Source organism: Heteronotia binoei, chromosome 11 (genome assembly GCF_032191835.1).
Source record: "Heteronotia binoei isolate CCM8104 ecotype False Entrance Well chromosome 11, APGP_CSIRO_Hbin_v1, whole genome shotgun sequence".
In the NCBI taxonomy this organism is placed as follows: domain Eukaryota; kingdom Metazoa; phylum Chordata; class Lepidosauria; order Squamata; family Gekkonidae; genus Heteronotia; species Heteronotia binoei.
The window spans coordinates 68,565,548-68,581,383 of NC_083233.1; the positions used below are offsets into that span (position 1 = coordinate 68,565,548).

At 47.7% G+C, this 15,836-nt stretch overlaps 1 protein-coding gene across 1 annotated transcript in view; it reads right to left on the bottom strand.

The window, feature by feature from the left end:
- EP400 (E1A binding protein p400) overlaps positions 1 to 15,836 on the bottom strand; it is a 115,885-nt gene that overhangs the window by 55,839 nt on the left and 44,210 nt on the right. Inside the window, exons 18-27 of the mRNA XM_060250300.1 lie at positions 15,398 to 15,567; positions 13,945 to 14,119; positions 13,689 to 13,825; positions 12,609 to 12,795; positions 10,326 to 10,492; positions 7,343 to 7,497; positions 4,240 to 4,482; positions 2,406 to 2,570; positions 790 to 954; positions 257 to 351 (exon numbers count right to left, since the gene is read on the bottom strand). Coding sequence (XP_060106283.1) covers positions 257 to 351; positions 790 to 954; positions 2,406 to 2,570; positions 4,240 to 4,482; positions 7,343 to 7,497; positions 10,326 to 10,492; positions 12,609 to 12,795; positions 13,689 to 13,825; positions 13,945 to 14,119; positions 15,398 to 15,567 — 1,659 coding nt within the window. The remainder of the gene's footprint in view (positions 1 to 256; positions 352 to 789; positions 955 to 2,405; positions 2,571 to 4,239; positions 4,483 to 7,342; positions 7,498 to 10,325; positions 10,493 to 12,608; positions 12,796 to 13,688; positions 13,826 to 13,944; positions 14,120 to 15,397; positions 15,568 to 15,836) is intronic.

The following is a 15,836-nucleotide window of genomic DNA, read 5'->3' on the forward strand; positions in this document are numbered from 1 at the left end:
CTGTGCTCCTGTGAGCTCCTGCTGAATTCAAGCCCCGCATCTCAGGTTGGGTCTTCCTCTTCAGCTTTTCCTAGCATTGTCTTTTCCAGGGACTCTGGTCTTCTTGTAATGTGTCTACAGTACGATATATCCACCCCGTATATTAAAAAGAGTGTGCGTCCCTGGCCCCTGCCACCCCCCGAGTTGAAAGGAAACAAATTTTAATCTGACAAAAATGAATTTCTGCAAAAAAAAAAAAAAAAAAAGACAGACGTACCTGGGAATGTCCTCCGTGGAGAAGGCCAGGTTTCAAAGAAGAGGTGGAGTCCCCCGATGTTAAATTAGTACCCACTGCTCTACCTGGAACATACACTCAAGGATAAAGCAAGTGTTTACGCCCGTTTCAAAGAACCACTTACCCGAAGGCACTGCAAGCTACTGCTTGAGGGGGCCCGATTCAGCCCCTCCAAAAAAGTGCCTGCCACCCCAAACAAAAGGAAACTGTGACTTCCAGGGACACCCTAACTGGTTTACACTAATGGATGGGGGGTGGGGATGAACACTTCTTCCGACTCCCCCCTCCTACTGAAGGCTTCTTACTCCTCCCACATATGTCTTCCTGAAGGTCTCCCAAGAGCAGCATTTCGGGCAGCGACAAGACAAGGGAAGCGAGGAAGTTCCGCTCCGACAGAAACCCCGCCCGTGTAAATTACTGCAGGATCCGACCCACCATATGCAGATAACATCCAATGGCTACCTAAAATGTCCAGTGGACAGTTTTATGGGGTGCGAGGGGGGGAGTGCTCTTACTTTGAGGGGTCATCGCTGAAGTCGGCAAGTTGGCTTGATGCTGATTTCCCAAAGCGTTCAGAGCATTTTGAATGGTACCAGCTTGAGACACCGTCTGCATCACCACCGGAGTCTGAGGACGCACGTATTGCTGCCCGGGAGCGGAAACGATTTGCAGAACACTGCCTGTGAATTGTGTAATGTAAGAAAAGCCCTGCTGGATCAGACCGAGAGTCCATCTAATCTAGTCCAGCATCCTGTTCTTCTGGAAGGCCAACAACAAGGCACATCTAATCTAGTCCAGCAACCAGTTCCTCCGGAAAGTCAACAACAGGGCACAGAGGCCGATGCCTTCCCCTGATGTTGTCTCCTTGCCGAGGGATTTAGAGGATTAATGCCTCTGAGAATAAAGAGGTTTCCCTCAGTCACCATGGCTAGTGGCCACTGATAGAAGGATCCTCCACCATTCCATCAAATCCCCTTTTAAAGCTCTCTTTGCCTTTGATGCCTGTGACCATCACTACATCCTCTGGCAGCAAATCCCACATTTTAATCGCCTACTACTGGCCATGGTGACTGAGGGAAACCTCCACTCTCAGAGGCATTAATCCTCTAAATCCCCGGGGCCAGATGATCAGGAACCTAAAAGACAGTGCAGACAACAATAGCGAAAAGAGGGCAGGGACAACGGCATCTTAGGCATGACAATGGTAGAATACATCTATGGCAGGGGTGTCAAACATGCAATCCGGGGGCCAAATCAGGCCTCCAGAGGGCTATCAAGCCCCCAAGCAACTGGCTGTCATTTGCTTCCTTTTCCGTCTCTCTTGCTTCCTTCTGCGTAACAGTTTGCTTTGCAAGGCTTGCTCAATTGCACAGGAGCTACAGAGCAAAACCTCTATTTTCTCCATTGGCTGAGGCGCCTTCCTTGGGGAGGAAGGGGGGGGAGGCAGAGGTTGTTTTTCCAGGCTCTCTCAATTGCTTAGGAAAGCTACTAAGCCAAGCCTCTCTTCCTTCTATTGGCTGAGGCTCCTCCCCGCCCCCCCCCCCCAAAAAAGTCCCTGGGGAAGAAAGAAAAGATCCACAGCTTCCTTTACCCAGTTCCCTGGATCCCATGCAAGTAATACAAAGAAAGCACCTTTAACACCAATGAGTGCTGATGCTACTTAGGTTAAATAGGTATACACACGGCCCGACCCGACATGGCCCGGCCCAACAAGGTCTCATTTAGGTCAGATTCGGCCCTCATAACAAATGAGTTAGACACCCCTGATCCATCCCGTATTTTCAGAAAGAGAATGTCCACTCGCAATATGCTGCAGAGATCATGCTGACAAACAGAAACACGTGATGTAAAGTCAGCTTCAGCTCAAGGTTTCTGCAGCCGCTTCAACTCTATACTTAGTGGCTGAAAACCAGGAAGTCGGCCCCCAACTGGAACTCTTGCTTCTGCCTACAACCCGAGTTCGAGTCCCAACGCAGCCATAAAGTTCCCCGGGCAAGGTCTTGCGGCCTATCCTACCTGGCGTGGTTCTTGCAAGGAAGAACATGATAAAAACCAGGGACAGATTGCTAACAATAACGCACAGGGAAGAGGAAGGCGAGAAGCGTGATGTGGCCGTCGGCGCGCGCGTTACCTTGCAGCTGCAGAGGCTGCCCCGCTGTGAGCTGACGCAGCTGGCTGTGGGATAAGGTGAACTTGTTCCCTTGGAACTGCAACGTCACAGGAGTCTCCGGCTGCGCGATCCTGCCCTGGGCCCCTGCAATGGAAGCAAGCTGCGCTATTTTCACCACTTCACCGCCTGCGGGAGAAGGACAGAAGGACGCACTCAGGGTCCATCTTCCAGCTGGCGTCCCCCTCCCCCACTCTCCTTTCGGGTTAGTAAAACCAATGCCAAAATTGCCCGCCCGCCCCATGCAGAAAGGGATGTGTAGTACAGAGGGAAAAGTGTCATATAAAAATTACACAGGTGCCAGCTTTATCCAACCACAACAACAAACGGGTTTTGGTTTGCGAAGGTGGGAAAACATTTCAGATCAGAAGGGAGGGCAAAAGAAGCTAGCCGTCCATTTTGATGCGCGACAAGAGCTACCTGGCAACGCTTATGTGACACTTTGTGGAAACCGGAGAGCAGAAAGTCGTTAAGGTCAACCCCCCCCCCCCCCCCCCACGACTGCCTTTTCAAAAGCGATACAGGACCTGTTTGAGAGACCTGAAGCTCAAAAGCTCGAAGAGTGCCAATAACGCTGAGTTCACTTACTTGCAGCTGAAGCAAGACATTCGATCATGGGTGATCTTCTGTCTCTAAGCAGCATTTTAAAAAGGGTGGAGGGAGGGGGAATAGCAACCCCAGATAAAGATAGATTTGCTAGGACAGGACAGGGAAAAAAGTAAAAACCCAGAACTTCTGTCAAAAGCATTTTGCAACGGGCACTCCCAAATGCGAAATTCAGATTTCATTTTGTCTCTTTTTATTTTATTTTAGGCAATTTATAGTCCACCCTTTCCCAAAGATAGGCTCAGGGCAGATAATAACATTCCAAAAAACAGTATTAAAAACCAACAGTTAAAATCAGAGTCATGTGGACAATACAGTTTGACAGATGTTCTCTTGCCGCTGCCCTTGCAACAATCCCGTGGAGTAGGTCAACGTTATCAAACCTGTCAAACTTTCAGAACTGTCAGCGTAAAAAGGCAACTCAAAACGCATCAGTCGTACGTTTTCAATTTGAACGGCTGCACTGTGCTTTGATACATCAATTTAAGCCTCCAGAGAAACTGTCTCCCGGGTTTAGGAGTTGTTTGGCTTTTGCAAAGGCAGCTTGGTCACCCCCCCCCCCTCAAGGAATTAAAACATTAGTACATCAGTGCCGGAGATTCTCTAGACATGCTAATAGGCAGTGCGCATATGAGCCGGAAGCAAAGCCACCTGTGGGGGGGGGGGGAATCGCTCGCCCCTCTCTGCCTGACCGTCACAACTCAGCTGAGAAAGACTAGAGGAGATCTTAGCAAGATGGCAGTTAGTGTTTCAAAAAAGAGAGAGAGAGAGAAGAAGAAGAAGAAGAAAAAGGGGAGAAGTGTATAAAATTAGGGGAAGATCTTTTTAAAAAAGTATAAAGTTTCCGGGGTCCAGAAGAAGTCCGACCAGCAGAGGAAAACATGCAGAAATGAAGAGATTAAGTTGACACCGCTAACGTATGTCCACAGCAAATTTCCATCGTTCTCTTATCCAAATTTTAGACTAGGGTGCTATAAAGCAACATGGATGGTGAGAAAGCTACTCAGAAGAGTATGTTGGAGGTGGGGCGGGTGGGGAAGGGAAGGGAGAGATACAACGACAAATTTATTGGTCTGTACACATCTTTAGGGTGCCTAATAACTTAACCTCAGGGAAGTTTGTTTTTTTTAAAAAAAACCAAAGAGGCAGGAGAAACCTGGAAGGGAGGTCAGGGGGATGGGGCGGCACTTACTAGGCAACCGTGCCTGGGCCTGAGAGGTCAATACCAGCCTCTGAGGCAGCACACTCTGTTGGATGGTGTGCGTGGTGGGGGCCTGGCCTAGCTGTAAGGCCTGCACAGTGGTCTGAGCCCGCAGTTTGGCAGGATGGGCCGGGCTAGATGACGTGGCGGCGAAGGTCGCTGCTGCTGCCTGCTGTCTTGGAGCATTGACGGAAGCCTGAGAGGTCTGAACCTGGGGTGCGGTGGTGGCGGCGGCTGCAATCGATAAGGTTGGGTGGTGGAAGCTGTTAGACTCGGTCCCGGTTTGGAGCTTACGTTTCACTGGGTTGCTTGTATTTTTTTTTTTAAGTTAGAAGGAAGAATCCCCTGCAAAACTTTATATTCACACACATCCCAAAAATACAGGAGCAAAATACAAACCGTGTCGCGGCTTACTCCGCGTGATAGCGACTGGACTGGCCGGTGCGTTACACACACTTTGGAGCATCCCACCGCGACACGCACATTTACCCGCTATTAGTTTGGATGTCAAGGCTGTTAGTGTTCTAGACGGTGGGGGTTCCCAACAGTTGGCATCGGACAGCCCGGCACAAATGCCGAGAGGTACCCTCAGGCGTTTTATTCTCCCCCCTGCTCCTGGACACCCGACACTACCAAGGCAACCTGAAATGGTCGTTTCAGAAGGCACCTGTGTTGATCTGCAGTAGTGCAGTTACATTCAAGTCTGGGAACACCTTAAGAGACCAGCAAGACCTTCATGGTATACATTTTCATGCCTCAAAGCTCCTGTCGTCAGCCATTCACGTCTGACAAAGGGCGTTTCGACTCTTGAAAGCTTATTTATTTTGTGAATTTATAGTCCGCCCTTTCCCATAATGGGCTCAGGGCGGATTACAGCATAATCGAACAATTAAAAATCCAACAGTAAAACAGTTAAAAACAATTAAAACCAATCGATAAAAACAGCACGGATGGTGTAGGCACGTTTTACAAATTAGGACTTAGATGTCATGGGTGTCCAAGATGTCAATATTGTCGGCCCGATCTCTAGCAATCAAGATGGTAAGTCAGTGCAGGGAGGCCAATAGATGGTATAATCAATGAAATGAAATGAGGATGCCTGCTTGCCTCAGCCAAAGCTATGCCCTGAAACTCTTAAGTACGTAAGAGAAGCCGTGTTGGATCAGGCCAATGGCCCATCCAGTCCAACACTCCGTGGCACACAGCGGCCAAACCCCAGGTGCCATCGGAAGGTCCACAAGTGGGGCCAGAACTCCAGAAGCCATCCTACTGTGCCCCCCTTCCAGCACCAAGGATACAGAGCATCACTGCCCCAGACATAAGAATGTAAGAGAAGCCGTGCTGAATCAGGCCAATGGCCCATCCAGTCCAGTAGTCTGTGTCACACAGCAGCCAAACCCCAGGTGTCAGCAGGAGGTTCACCAGAGGGGCCAGAACTCCAGAAACCTTCCCAATGTTCCCCCCCCTCCCAGCACCAAGAATACAGAGCATTGCTGCCCCAGACATAAGAACATAAGAGAAGCCACGTTGGATCAGGCCAATGGCCTCTCCAAGTCTTAACACTGTGTTCCACAGTGGCCAAAACCCAGGGGCCATCAGATGGTCCGCCAGCAGGCCCAGGACTCCACAAGCCCTCCTCCAAGCACCAAGAATACAGAGCATCACCGTCCCAAACAGAGTGTTCTATCTGTATCTTGTGGCTAATAATAGCCACCGATGGAACCTCTGCTCCAGGTGTTTATTTTGAAGATGTCTATGCCTGTAGCTGCCACCACTTCCCGAGGCAGTGAACGCCACCTGTTAATTACTCTTCTTGGTTGCTAAGCTACTACTAGACTCAAATCAAACCAAAATGAGCGAAGGGCCACGGCTCAAAAAGTCAAATACGGACTAGCATTCAGAAGATCCCAGGCTCAATCTCCAGTCAAACGGCTCAGGATGGAGGTACTGAGAAAAGATCTTTTTTTTTCCTGCCTGGGCGCTGCTTGGGTTAAAAAGGACTCATGACTGAGCGTGCTGCACCTTCACACGGGTTGCCCACTTCTAGAACAGATTTAAACGCTTAGGGAAGGTCCACGGTACAGTCCTCCCAGGGGCATGCCAATGAGAAACTGCTTAATTGCTCCACTGGTTTGACATCAAGGGAGCCCTGAACACGGCTCATCAGTGAAAAGGTTAGGCTGGAACGCTTTGCTTTCCACACACAGCGGTTTTGGTAACAATTTATGGCACTTCACACCTAATGACATAGACATCAATCTGCTATTCTGACTTATATTGCCCCCTTGTTGACGCAGCCCAGTTAACATAAACTAACAATCATCAGACCCCCAAATTGTGATTCTTTTAATCTACTAACAAACATCTCCATGATTTTGCATACCAATTCAGTACCCCCTCTCTCTCTATATTTAGGACTGTTTGCCATTCCATCCTATTGTCTGATGAAGTGTGCTTCTAGCACACGAAAGATTACATTCCGAATAAAACTTTGTCGGTCTTAAAGGTGAAACTGGACTCCTGCTTTGTTCTACTGCTTCAGACCAACGCAGCTGTCCACTTGGATCTATCAATCATGTACAGGGTTTGCCGTGAGGAGGCACTTGATTCGCTAATGGCTATCAACCCATATAGTCCCAAGAGAATCCTTCCCGTATGACGAAGACCTCAGTCAAATGGGAAATGGCTGGAAGGAGCTTTCCCAAGCACACAAATCTAGATCGCCAAGGGCCAAATTGGCATTCAGAATGTGGGCTGGCTGGACCTCTGGAGGTCAGCAGGCAGCCAAGCCAGGCTTCCGAAGGCCTTACTGTGTGTCCAGCTCTTAAACTCAGCCAATCTTTGCCAACAGCATTTCGGACTGCTCTAGGATCGTCTCGTGCACATGAGGACCAGCTGGGCATAGAGGGACACGCAACTGTCAACCTGCCCTGCCACATACTGAACTTTTCCATTTATCCAACGCAACCTCAGCCTCAATGCGTCGACCTGGTTGAAAGAAATGGCCGTAAATTGAGAGGAGGTTTTTAAATTTTAAGAGGCTACCGTACGGCATCCGCCGGGAGAGGAACAAGGATTGCAATACCTTTATTACCTTGATTCGCAGACACTGTAGCTACTGGTGACCTTCCCCGCACTTGCCCCTGCTGAGCCACCGTTGCCGTGGTCGCCGCACGTTGCACTTGAGCGCTTGGAAATGCTGCAATCCTGCCTTCCGGCTTCTGTCCATATTGAACCGGTTGAAATAATCTGACAGAGTTAGAGGCGTTTTATTAATTACAAAAAAAAAAAAAAATCCCAAGAGGCAGAAAGAGAATGCAAGTCCTAAAAAATATGAAGCGGTTATGGATTTTCTTGTGCTACATTTTCAGGGACAGAGTTCACTAGTGAAAATACTTCCCAAAATTGAACAGTAAATGCAGGTATAGTGACATAAGCATAACTTGCAATCCAGGCACAGCACCCAACCACCAACATGGTTTGTCAAGTCTCTTCCAGGCTTAAAAAACCCAGCATGGAGTCAATTTCTGATTATCAATAACCAGGCTTTCTTTGAGCAGGAATGCGCAGGAACATAGTTCCGGTTGTCGGTGTCAAGGGGTGCGGCCTAATATGCAAAGGAGTTCCCACTGGACTTTTTCTACAAAAAAAAAACCCCTGTTGATAACTATAATTTGCCTGAAATGGATAGTGGTTATCTCAAAACATAAAAGCCAGGCAAATATGCCCATGAGCTTCCGGGAGAAGAAGATGACATTGGATTCATATCCCACCCTCTGCTCCGAATTGCAGAATCTCAGAGTGGCTTACAATCTCCTTTATCTTCCTCCCCCACACCAGACACCCTGTGAGGTGGGTGGGGCTGAGAGGGCTCTCCAGCAGCTGCCCTTTCAAGGACAACCTCTGCCAGAGCTACGGCTAACCCAAGGCCATTCCTGCAGCTATAAGTGGAGGAGTGGGGAATCAAACCTGGTTCTCCCAGATAAGAGTCTGCACACTTAACCACTACGCCAAACTGGCTCTCAGAGCATGAGAGAAGCACATGAGCAAGCTCCTGACGACCAAAACAATTCAGCAAGCAGACCCTACAACATCTGAACCCAACCAGATTTTGGTCAACTAATTATTTCTTTTTCTTTGTTACTACAACTTATGTACACACCACCATCAATTCACACGGGGTGTTAGGTAACCCCCGAAAAGGATAACTCATAGTTACAAGGAGTTTACTAAATAACGTTTTCCTAGAGTGGGGAGGGGGTCATCATGAGGTATGAATCTAAACAAGGGGACAGCTTTCCTTTAGGTCTCATTCACGCTGCACTGACCAACTTGTGTCTGGACTATTTTGCTTTAGACTGCGGGAGTGTAGATGCGATTAGAAGCTCCTCCCAATTCTTTTTTTTTTTAAGTCAACTTCACACAGAAAACTGCTCTTTCTTCTCAACGTGCTAGTTCTCTGCACAGAGAAAGGGAGAAATGCTCAGGCCCCACATAAAACTGGACCACCCAGATACACATTTACCAGTTTGATGTAGTGGTTAAGTGCACGGACTCTTATCTGGGAGGACCGGGTTTGATTCCCCACTCCTCCACTTGTGCCTGCTGGAACGGCCTTGGTTCAGCCATAGCTAATGCAGGAGTTGTCCTTGAAATGGCAGCTGCTGTGAGAGCTCTCACAGCCCCACCCACCTCACAGGGTGTCCGTTGTGGGGGGGGGAAGGTAGAGGAGATTGTGACCGCTGTGAGACTCTGCGATTCAGAGTATAGGACGGGATATAAATCCAATATCATCATCATCTTCTTCTTCTATCACCTTAGCCGAGTCTGCAGTTCAGCATGTTGTTAGTGAAGGGCAGCAAGAGGCCGCAGACTTCACAGGACACATGTATTTGAAGGAAAGGCTTGCGTCACAACAGGTAACATCCTAGACATCCATTCCATTTAGCATGGACCTTTCCCCTACAGCAGGGATCCGCAACTTTCTGAGCCCATGGGCACCATTTCGATTCTGACACATGGTGATGGGCACAGAACAAAATGGCTGCCAAGGCTGATGGACTCAACCACAAAATGGCTGCTGCAGGGTGCGGAGCCCTACAAACAGAGGAAGCCCAAGCGCAGGGGAGAGGAAGGATAACTTTAAACATGCACGGAGAAACAGAAGTGAGAGAGAAGAAAACCAACACTGTGGTGACAAACTGCCACTGAAACGATGTTATTCTAATCTGCCTAGCCCCTTGTATCTCCAGCGGCCAATCAGAAACTCTGCTGCGCAAATACCTGACCTAGCCCCACTCATTTTCTAGAAATACTTGGTGGGGGCCAGGAAAAGTGCGAGTAGGCACTATTGCCCCCGCCTGGGGACCCCTGTCCTAGAGTAAGGAGCCTGCCCTCTCACAAGAGAGCCTCTTGGGACAGGGTAAGCACTATCCTATTTGGGGAGGGACGGTGGCTCAGTGGTAGAGCATCTGCTTGGTAAGCAGAAGGTCCCAGGTTCAATCCCTGGCATCTCGAAAAAAGGGTCCAGGCAAATAGGTGTTGAAAACCTCAGCTTGAGACCCTGGAGAGCTGCTGCCAGTCTGAGTAGACAATACTGACTTTGATGGACCGAGGGTCTGATTCGGTATAAGGCAGCTTCATATGTTCATCCTTAATGGAAACAATATGTGGGATCCAAATTAATTTCTTACAGCAGCAGCAAAAACTGCATTTCCCTTCCTCTTCTCCAGATCATTCCACTGCAGCGCTGCCTTTTGTTTTCCAACTACTCAGGGCTTTTTTTTTTTTTTTGGAGCAGGAACTCCTCTGCATATTAGGCAACACCCGCATGATGTAGCCAATCCTCCTGGAGCTTACAGGAGGCCCTGTAAGAAGAGCCTGCTGTAAGCTCTTGGAGGATTGGCTACGTCGGGGGGGGGGGGGGGGTGAGGCCTAATATGCAAAGGAGCTCCTGCTTCCAAAAAAGCCCTGCAACTGCTAGTGAAACAGGACAAAAAGTTTTTGTGTTGTCTTGCGCAGCTGCTGTTGTTGCCTCCCCACCCCCACCCCCGCCCGCCCCTTGCAGCACTACATACCTGCTAGGCTTCAGCTTTACCGGATTGGGTCTTGGGGGAGGTGGAGGAGAGGTGTAGATTTCTTCGATGAGCTTCCGGGTAACCTTCTGCTTTGGCAGCACCTGTGACTCGTACCGGGTCATCTTGTTCTCGATCCCAATCAAATCGAAGAGGCTCAGGTCCGTGTCCTGAAGTGTTGTAGGCAGAGAAATTGAAAAAGCGAGGATGCCTTTGAGTGTGCATTTTTTTTAAAAAAAAAAAGAAAAGCCAGAGCTACCCACAATTCTTTACCAGCCAGCCCAAGGCTGAGAAATGCAAACCCAGGATGAGTCTATCAGAATAAGGAACAAGGCTGTGCAGGTAGGAACAGATTTGGTTCTCAAGAGTTGGGGTGACAAAACGTGCATAAATGGGGGAGGGTGCAAACTGATATCAGATGCCTTTGGATGAACATATTGTTGCTCTGCATCGTTTTACTGAAGCTGTTCTTTTCTTTTCTTTTTTTCACTTTAAAACAATTTTATTGGTAACATATGGTAGCAAATCTATATCTTACAACTTAAAAAAGGAAAGATTTACCTACCCCATATCTTACTTTCCCCCCACCCCTCCCCCCGTTACTTGACCCCCGCCAGTGTTATTTACTTAAAGAAAAACAAATATTAAAGGTACCCTTAACTATTAAAAAAACCAAAAGTTATATTCTTGTTTTAAAAAAAACTTAATCATTATCAAAGATTGTCCAATGTCCTCTTATTTTCCACTCTTTTTCTACGTATCTTCTGAACTTCTTCCACTCCATCTTAAAAACCTCTACATCATAGTCTCTTAATATTCTTGTTAATTTGTCCATTTCACTCCATGACATGACTTTTATAATCCAATCCCATTTCTCTGGTATTTTTTCTCGCTTCCACAACTGCGCATACAATGTCCTAGCAGCTGAGAGCAAATACCAGATTGAAGTTCTATCTTCTTTTGGAAATTTTTCCATTTGTAATCCCAACAGAAAAGTCTCTGCAACTTTGTTAAACTCATATCCCAAGATATTAGACATCTCTGATACTGAAGCTGTTAAGCCGTTTGATTTAACGATATACTTTTATACATTGTATGCTGCCCTGAGCCCTACAGGGGAGGGCGGTTTAGAAACGGAATCAATCATCTGAATGAATGAAAGCTAGAACCGAGCCCAGTAGCTCGCTAAGAAACTAAGGAGAGTTGGGAGAGTTTGCACATGCTGTCAACAAGGCCCAGATGCATTCAGCCATACTTCTTCTGGACAGAGATAACTCTCTAGCACGTACCCCAAAATTCTCTGCCACATCCTAGAGTCACTTGGCAGACAAACTGGGGTGGAAATATTTGGCCAAATTTAGGAAGTCTGTATTTCTCTGAAATGGAATTTAAGAACATAAGAACGCAGGAGAAGCCATGTTGGATCAGGCCAATGGCCCATTCAGTCCACCGATCTGTGTCACATAAGGACATAAGAGAAGCCATGTTGGATCAGGCCAGTGGCCCATTCAGTCCAACACTCTGTGTCACATAAGGACATAAGAGAAGCCATGTTGGATCAGGCCAATGGCCCATTCAGTCCACCGATCTGTGTCACATAAGGACATAAGAGAAGCCATGTTGGATCAGGCCAGTGGCCCATTCAGTCCAACACTCTGTGTCACATAAGGACATAAGAGAAGCCATGTTGGATCAGGCCAATGGCCCATTCAGTCCAACACTCTGTGTCTCATAAGGACATAAGAGAAGCCATGTTGGATCAGGCCAATAGCCCATTCAGTCCAACGATCTGTGTCACACAGTGGCCAGAAGCCCTCCCACTGTGTCCCTCCCCCAGCACCAAGAATACAGGGCATCACAGTCAGCAATTTAGGAACACTGAGCACAAACTTCCAAGTCATACAAGACCCATCCTAAGACTGGGAAAACTCATCTACGTTCCTTTGTTACAAACTATGAGTTGGCCACCGGCCGAGCCCAGATCCCATGACCAGTGCAGTACAGCCTCCCACCTAGGGAGAAAAGTAGCAGCAGCTCCAACCATGAGATTTGCCGGAGGTCCACTCCACGGACATTTGTAGAGCCCCTGCCTACAATCACCCACCTCCACCTCAAAGGAGCTCCCTCAAATAAAACGGGTGGCCAACCAGAGACTTTAACAAAACAGGATGCTGCACACAGACGTGTCACCTTAGATCCACAAGTGAGAACTTCAGACTTTGAAAACGATGATATCGAAGAGGGGGAAACTATGTTAACGAAGAGCTCCACATTCGAGTGACTAACCTTCCAAAGGTCACGTTCAAGTGCTTTTAAGACCAGGGAGGCAGTTCTAAATTGCAACGTGTCCGAGACGTAGGAAGAGCTGGAAAGCCGGGGATTTATCAAGTCAGGATGATTGCAGATCTTTTGGAGTTGCATCAGAACATGAAGGACGCTGACAAAATGCCCGCTTTTGAGGGCATCTTGAGTGCTGCCAGGAAAAGAAAAAAAATCAGGGGAGTCTATCAGTTTCAGGGAATAATACAAAACCTCATACCAGGTCATTCATCACTGGAGACAGCATCTGACTGCTGGACTACATATTATTTTTGCTAATATCTAATGCTTCTATCACTTCTGCTTTCAAAAGCTGAGAGAGAATGAACCTGCACCTCTGGTTAAAATATGTAAAATCATGCTCCACGGAAAACGTATCTGGTGTGAGCTTGAACGTAAGAAATTATTATCCATGGCTTGGTTTCTGCAGTCGTTTCACTGGGTTGCCAAAGTATAAAAGCACTTGAGCCCGAGTTAATGTGCAATTTTTCCCATGGATGATCTTGTCAACTGAAGCCACATCCCTAGATAAGACGATGACGATATTGGATTTATATCCCTCCCTATACTCTGAATCTCAGAGCAGTCACAATCTCTTTTACCTTCCTCCCCCCCCCCACAGCAGACATCCTGTGAGGTAGGTGGAGCTGAGAGAGCTCTTTACAGCAGCTGCCCTTTCAAGGACAACTCCTACGAGAGCTACGGCTGACCCAAGGCCATTCCAGAAGCTGCAAGTGGAGGAGTGGGGAGTCAAACCTGGTTCTCCCAAGTCTACGCACTTATTTATTTATTTTGCGAATTTATAGTCTGCCATTTCCCATAATGGGCTCAGGGCAGATTACAACACAGTAAAACAGTTAAAAATCCAACAATTAAAACAAGTTAAAACAATTAGATAAAACAGCGCGGATGGTGGACTTAACCACTACACCGAGCCGGCTGACATTCACAAAACAGCACATAAAAGGCACCAAGGATAATTCCTTTGGGTTAAATACTCAAGGGTGGGAGGATTAAAAATCCATAAACAGAGAGTCAAATGCATACCCCCGTTGCAATATGACATCTTCGTACATGGCTTTCTGTCGGTTCGAAAGCCGACATTTCAGTACGTGCTCGTATTTCTTCGTCAACTGCTTTTCGACATCTCTCTTCGACCTTCGTAAAATAAACGGCTGGATCATCTGGTGAAGGGGGGGAAAGGGAAATCCCAGTTACTGGTAAAATAATCTGTTAAATAAACATTATCCGAATGAAGCCGGGGATGGCGATGCGCAATTCGAAACGAGAATGTGTGACTCACTCTGTGCAGCCTGATGACGAGTTTGTGGCAGTAATCCTGGTTCTCCTCATTGGCCGCTTTCACCGGGAAATCCAGGTAAGCTTTGGAGATCCCCGGAATCAAGAAGTGCACCATGGTCCACAGTTCCATCAAGGTGTTGTGCAGAGGTGTGTCTATCAGGAGCAAGCGATGTTGACTGTGAAGACAAGAGAGATTTAAATCAGTTCAAAGTTCCAGTTATTTACAGGTGTCCATCATGGGTCTGACAGCAGACCCGTGGCGCAGAGCGGTAAAGCTGCAGTACTGCAGTTGCTGCTCTTTGCTCACAACCTGAGTTCGATCCCGGCGGAAGCTGGGTTTTCAGCTAGCCGGCTCGAGGTTGACTCAGCCTTCCATCCTTCCCAGGTCGGTAAAATGAGTACCCAGCTTGCTGGGATGGAAAGTGTAGATGACTGGGGAAGGCGATGGCAAACCACCCCATAAAAAAGTCTGCCGTGAAGAAGTGATGCGATGTCATCCCCAGAGTCGGAAATGACTGGTGCTTGCACAGGGGCCTACTTTTACCTTTTTCTCATGGTCTGAAAGGTGGGCTCAGAGAAAAGCCCCCCAGGGAAACAGCAAGTAAACCAGGGTAAAAAGAATCCATAAATTAAAAGGGGAAACCCATTCAAGAGCCTGTTTAGAAGTTAGTGTGTAAAGAAAGTCAGCGGTCTGTGAATGTCTACACTCCACCTCCTCCACGGAGACCATAAAAACTGTGAAAAGCACAAGGGCAAAAAGCACAAACCAAAAGGGTTTTGAACGGACTGAAGTTCCCAATAAACTTATGTAGGATCAAAGTCTCACTACAGCTCACATCCCCTACAGGAGAGATAAATGTCCCTAATAGAGGTAATCCTTCTTCATACATAGTCCTGTGGATAAAACAGGTCTTGATGTCCTATAAGGATGTCCGGCAACGGGACTGCTAAGCTTGGGTTAGTCCATTTCTGCTGGGGGGGTGGGGTTCAAATCAAGAAATCAGTTGGATTTAGAGCTGCTTGAATTGTATGCCCTTTGAAAATGTGTTTGAATTTGTAATTTTCATAAATACACAGAAACCTTGTTTTGTAAGGGGGGGGGCGGGGAAACCACTTTAATTTGTTCACTTGATTTAGTAATTGTGGCCGTGAGTCCTTTTGCTTTTCTCTGTATTTTAGTCGCAGTTTCCTCCTATGATTTGGGATTAAAAAAAACCCTGCGGGAGTGAATCCAGCCCCAGGATCTCCCTAAATCCGCTAACACCATTTCACACATCCAGAGGGATCCCTGACCCACACCGAGCTCACAAAAATTACGCTCTTAAGAGCCAACACTGTGAAAGCCAGTGGCCCAGATATGTGGACGACAGGATCCATGAAAAAGAGCCAGTAAATCCAAAAGCGCACACGAAGGAAGGAAAGAGAAGGAAGATAATGCTTCCAGAGGCTTCGACCTGCGGAGGCAGAGAAGAGCTTCCCAGTGCTTCTCGGTCATGTTTTTGATCTGTTGCATCTCGTCGACGACCAGGTATTTCCACCGCATTTTCATGAACGCCTGGTGACCTTTGAAAAGCTGCTTGTAGGAGGTGATGCAGACGTTAAAGCTGTTGGGTTCCAGCCATTCCTACAAAAGAGGGGGGGGGGAGACAAACAAAACTCTACAGTACAAAGACAGCACTCAGAAGAGACGGAGAACTCACAGAGCCTATAGCCTCATTTGAAAAAGAAGCAGCAATCAACATGGGGAAGAGCTGAACAGCTGAAGGGAGATGGCTTTGGGGGAGAGGTTTCTTTCTGAGGAACCCTCTTCTCAGCAACCTCACACAGTATTCTCGCGGCTTGACCTTCTCAAATGACTGCCCCCCCCGTCCCACCCCGGTTGCCTATTTCAGC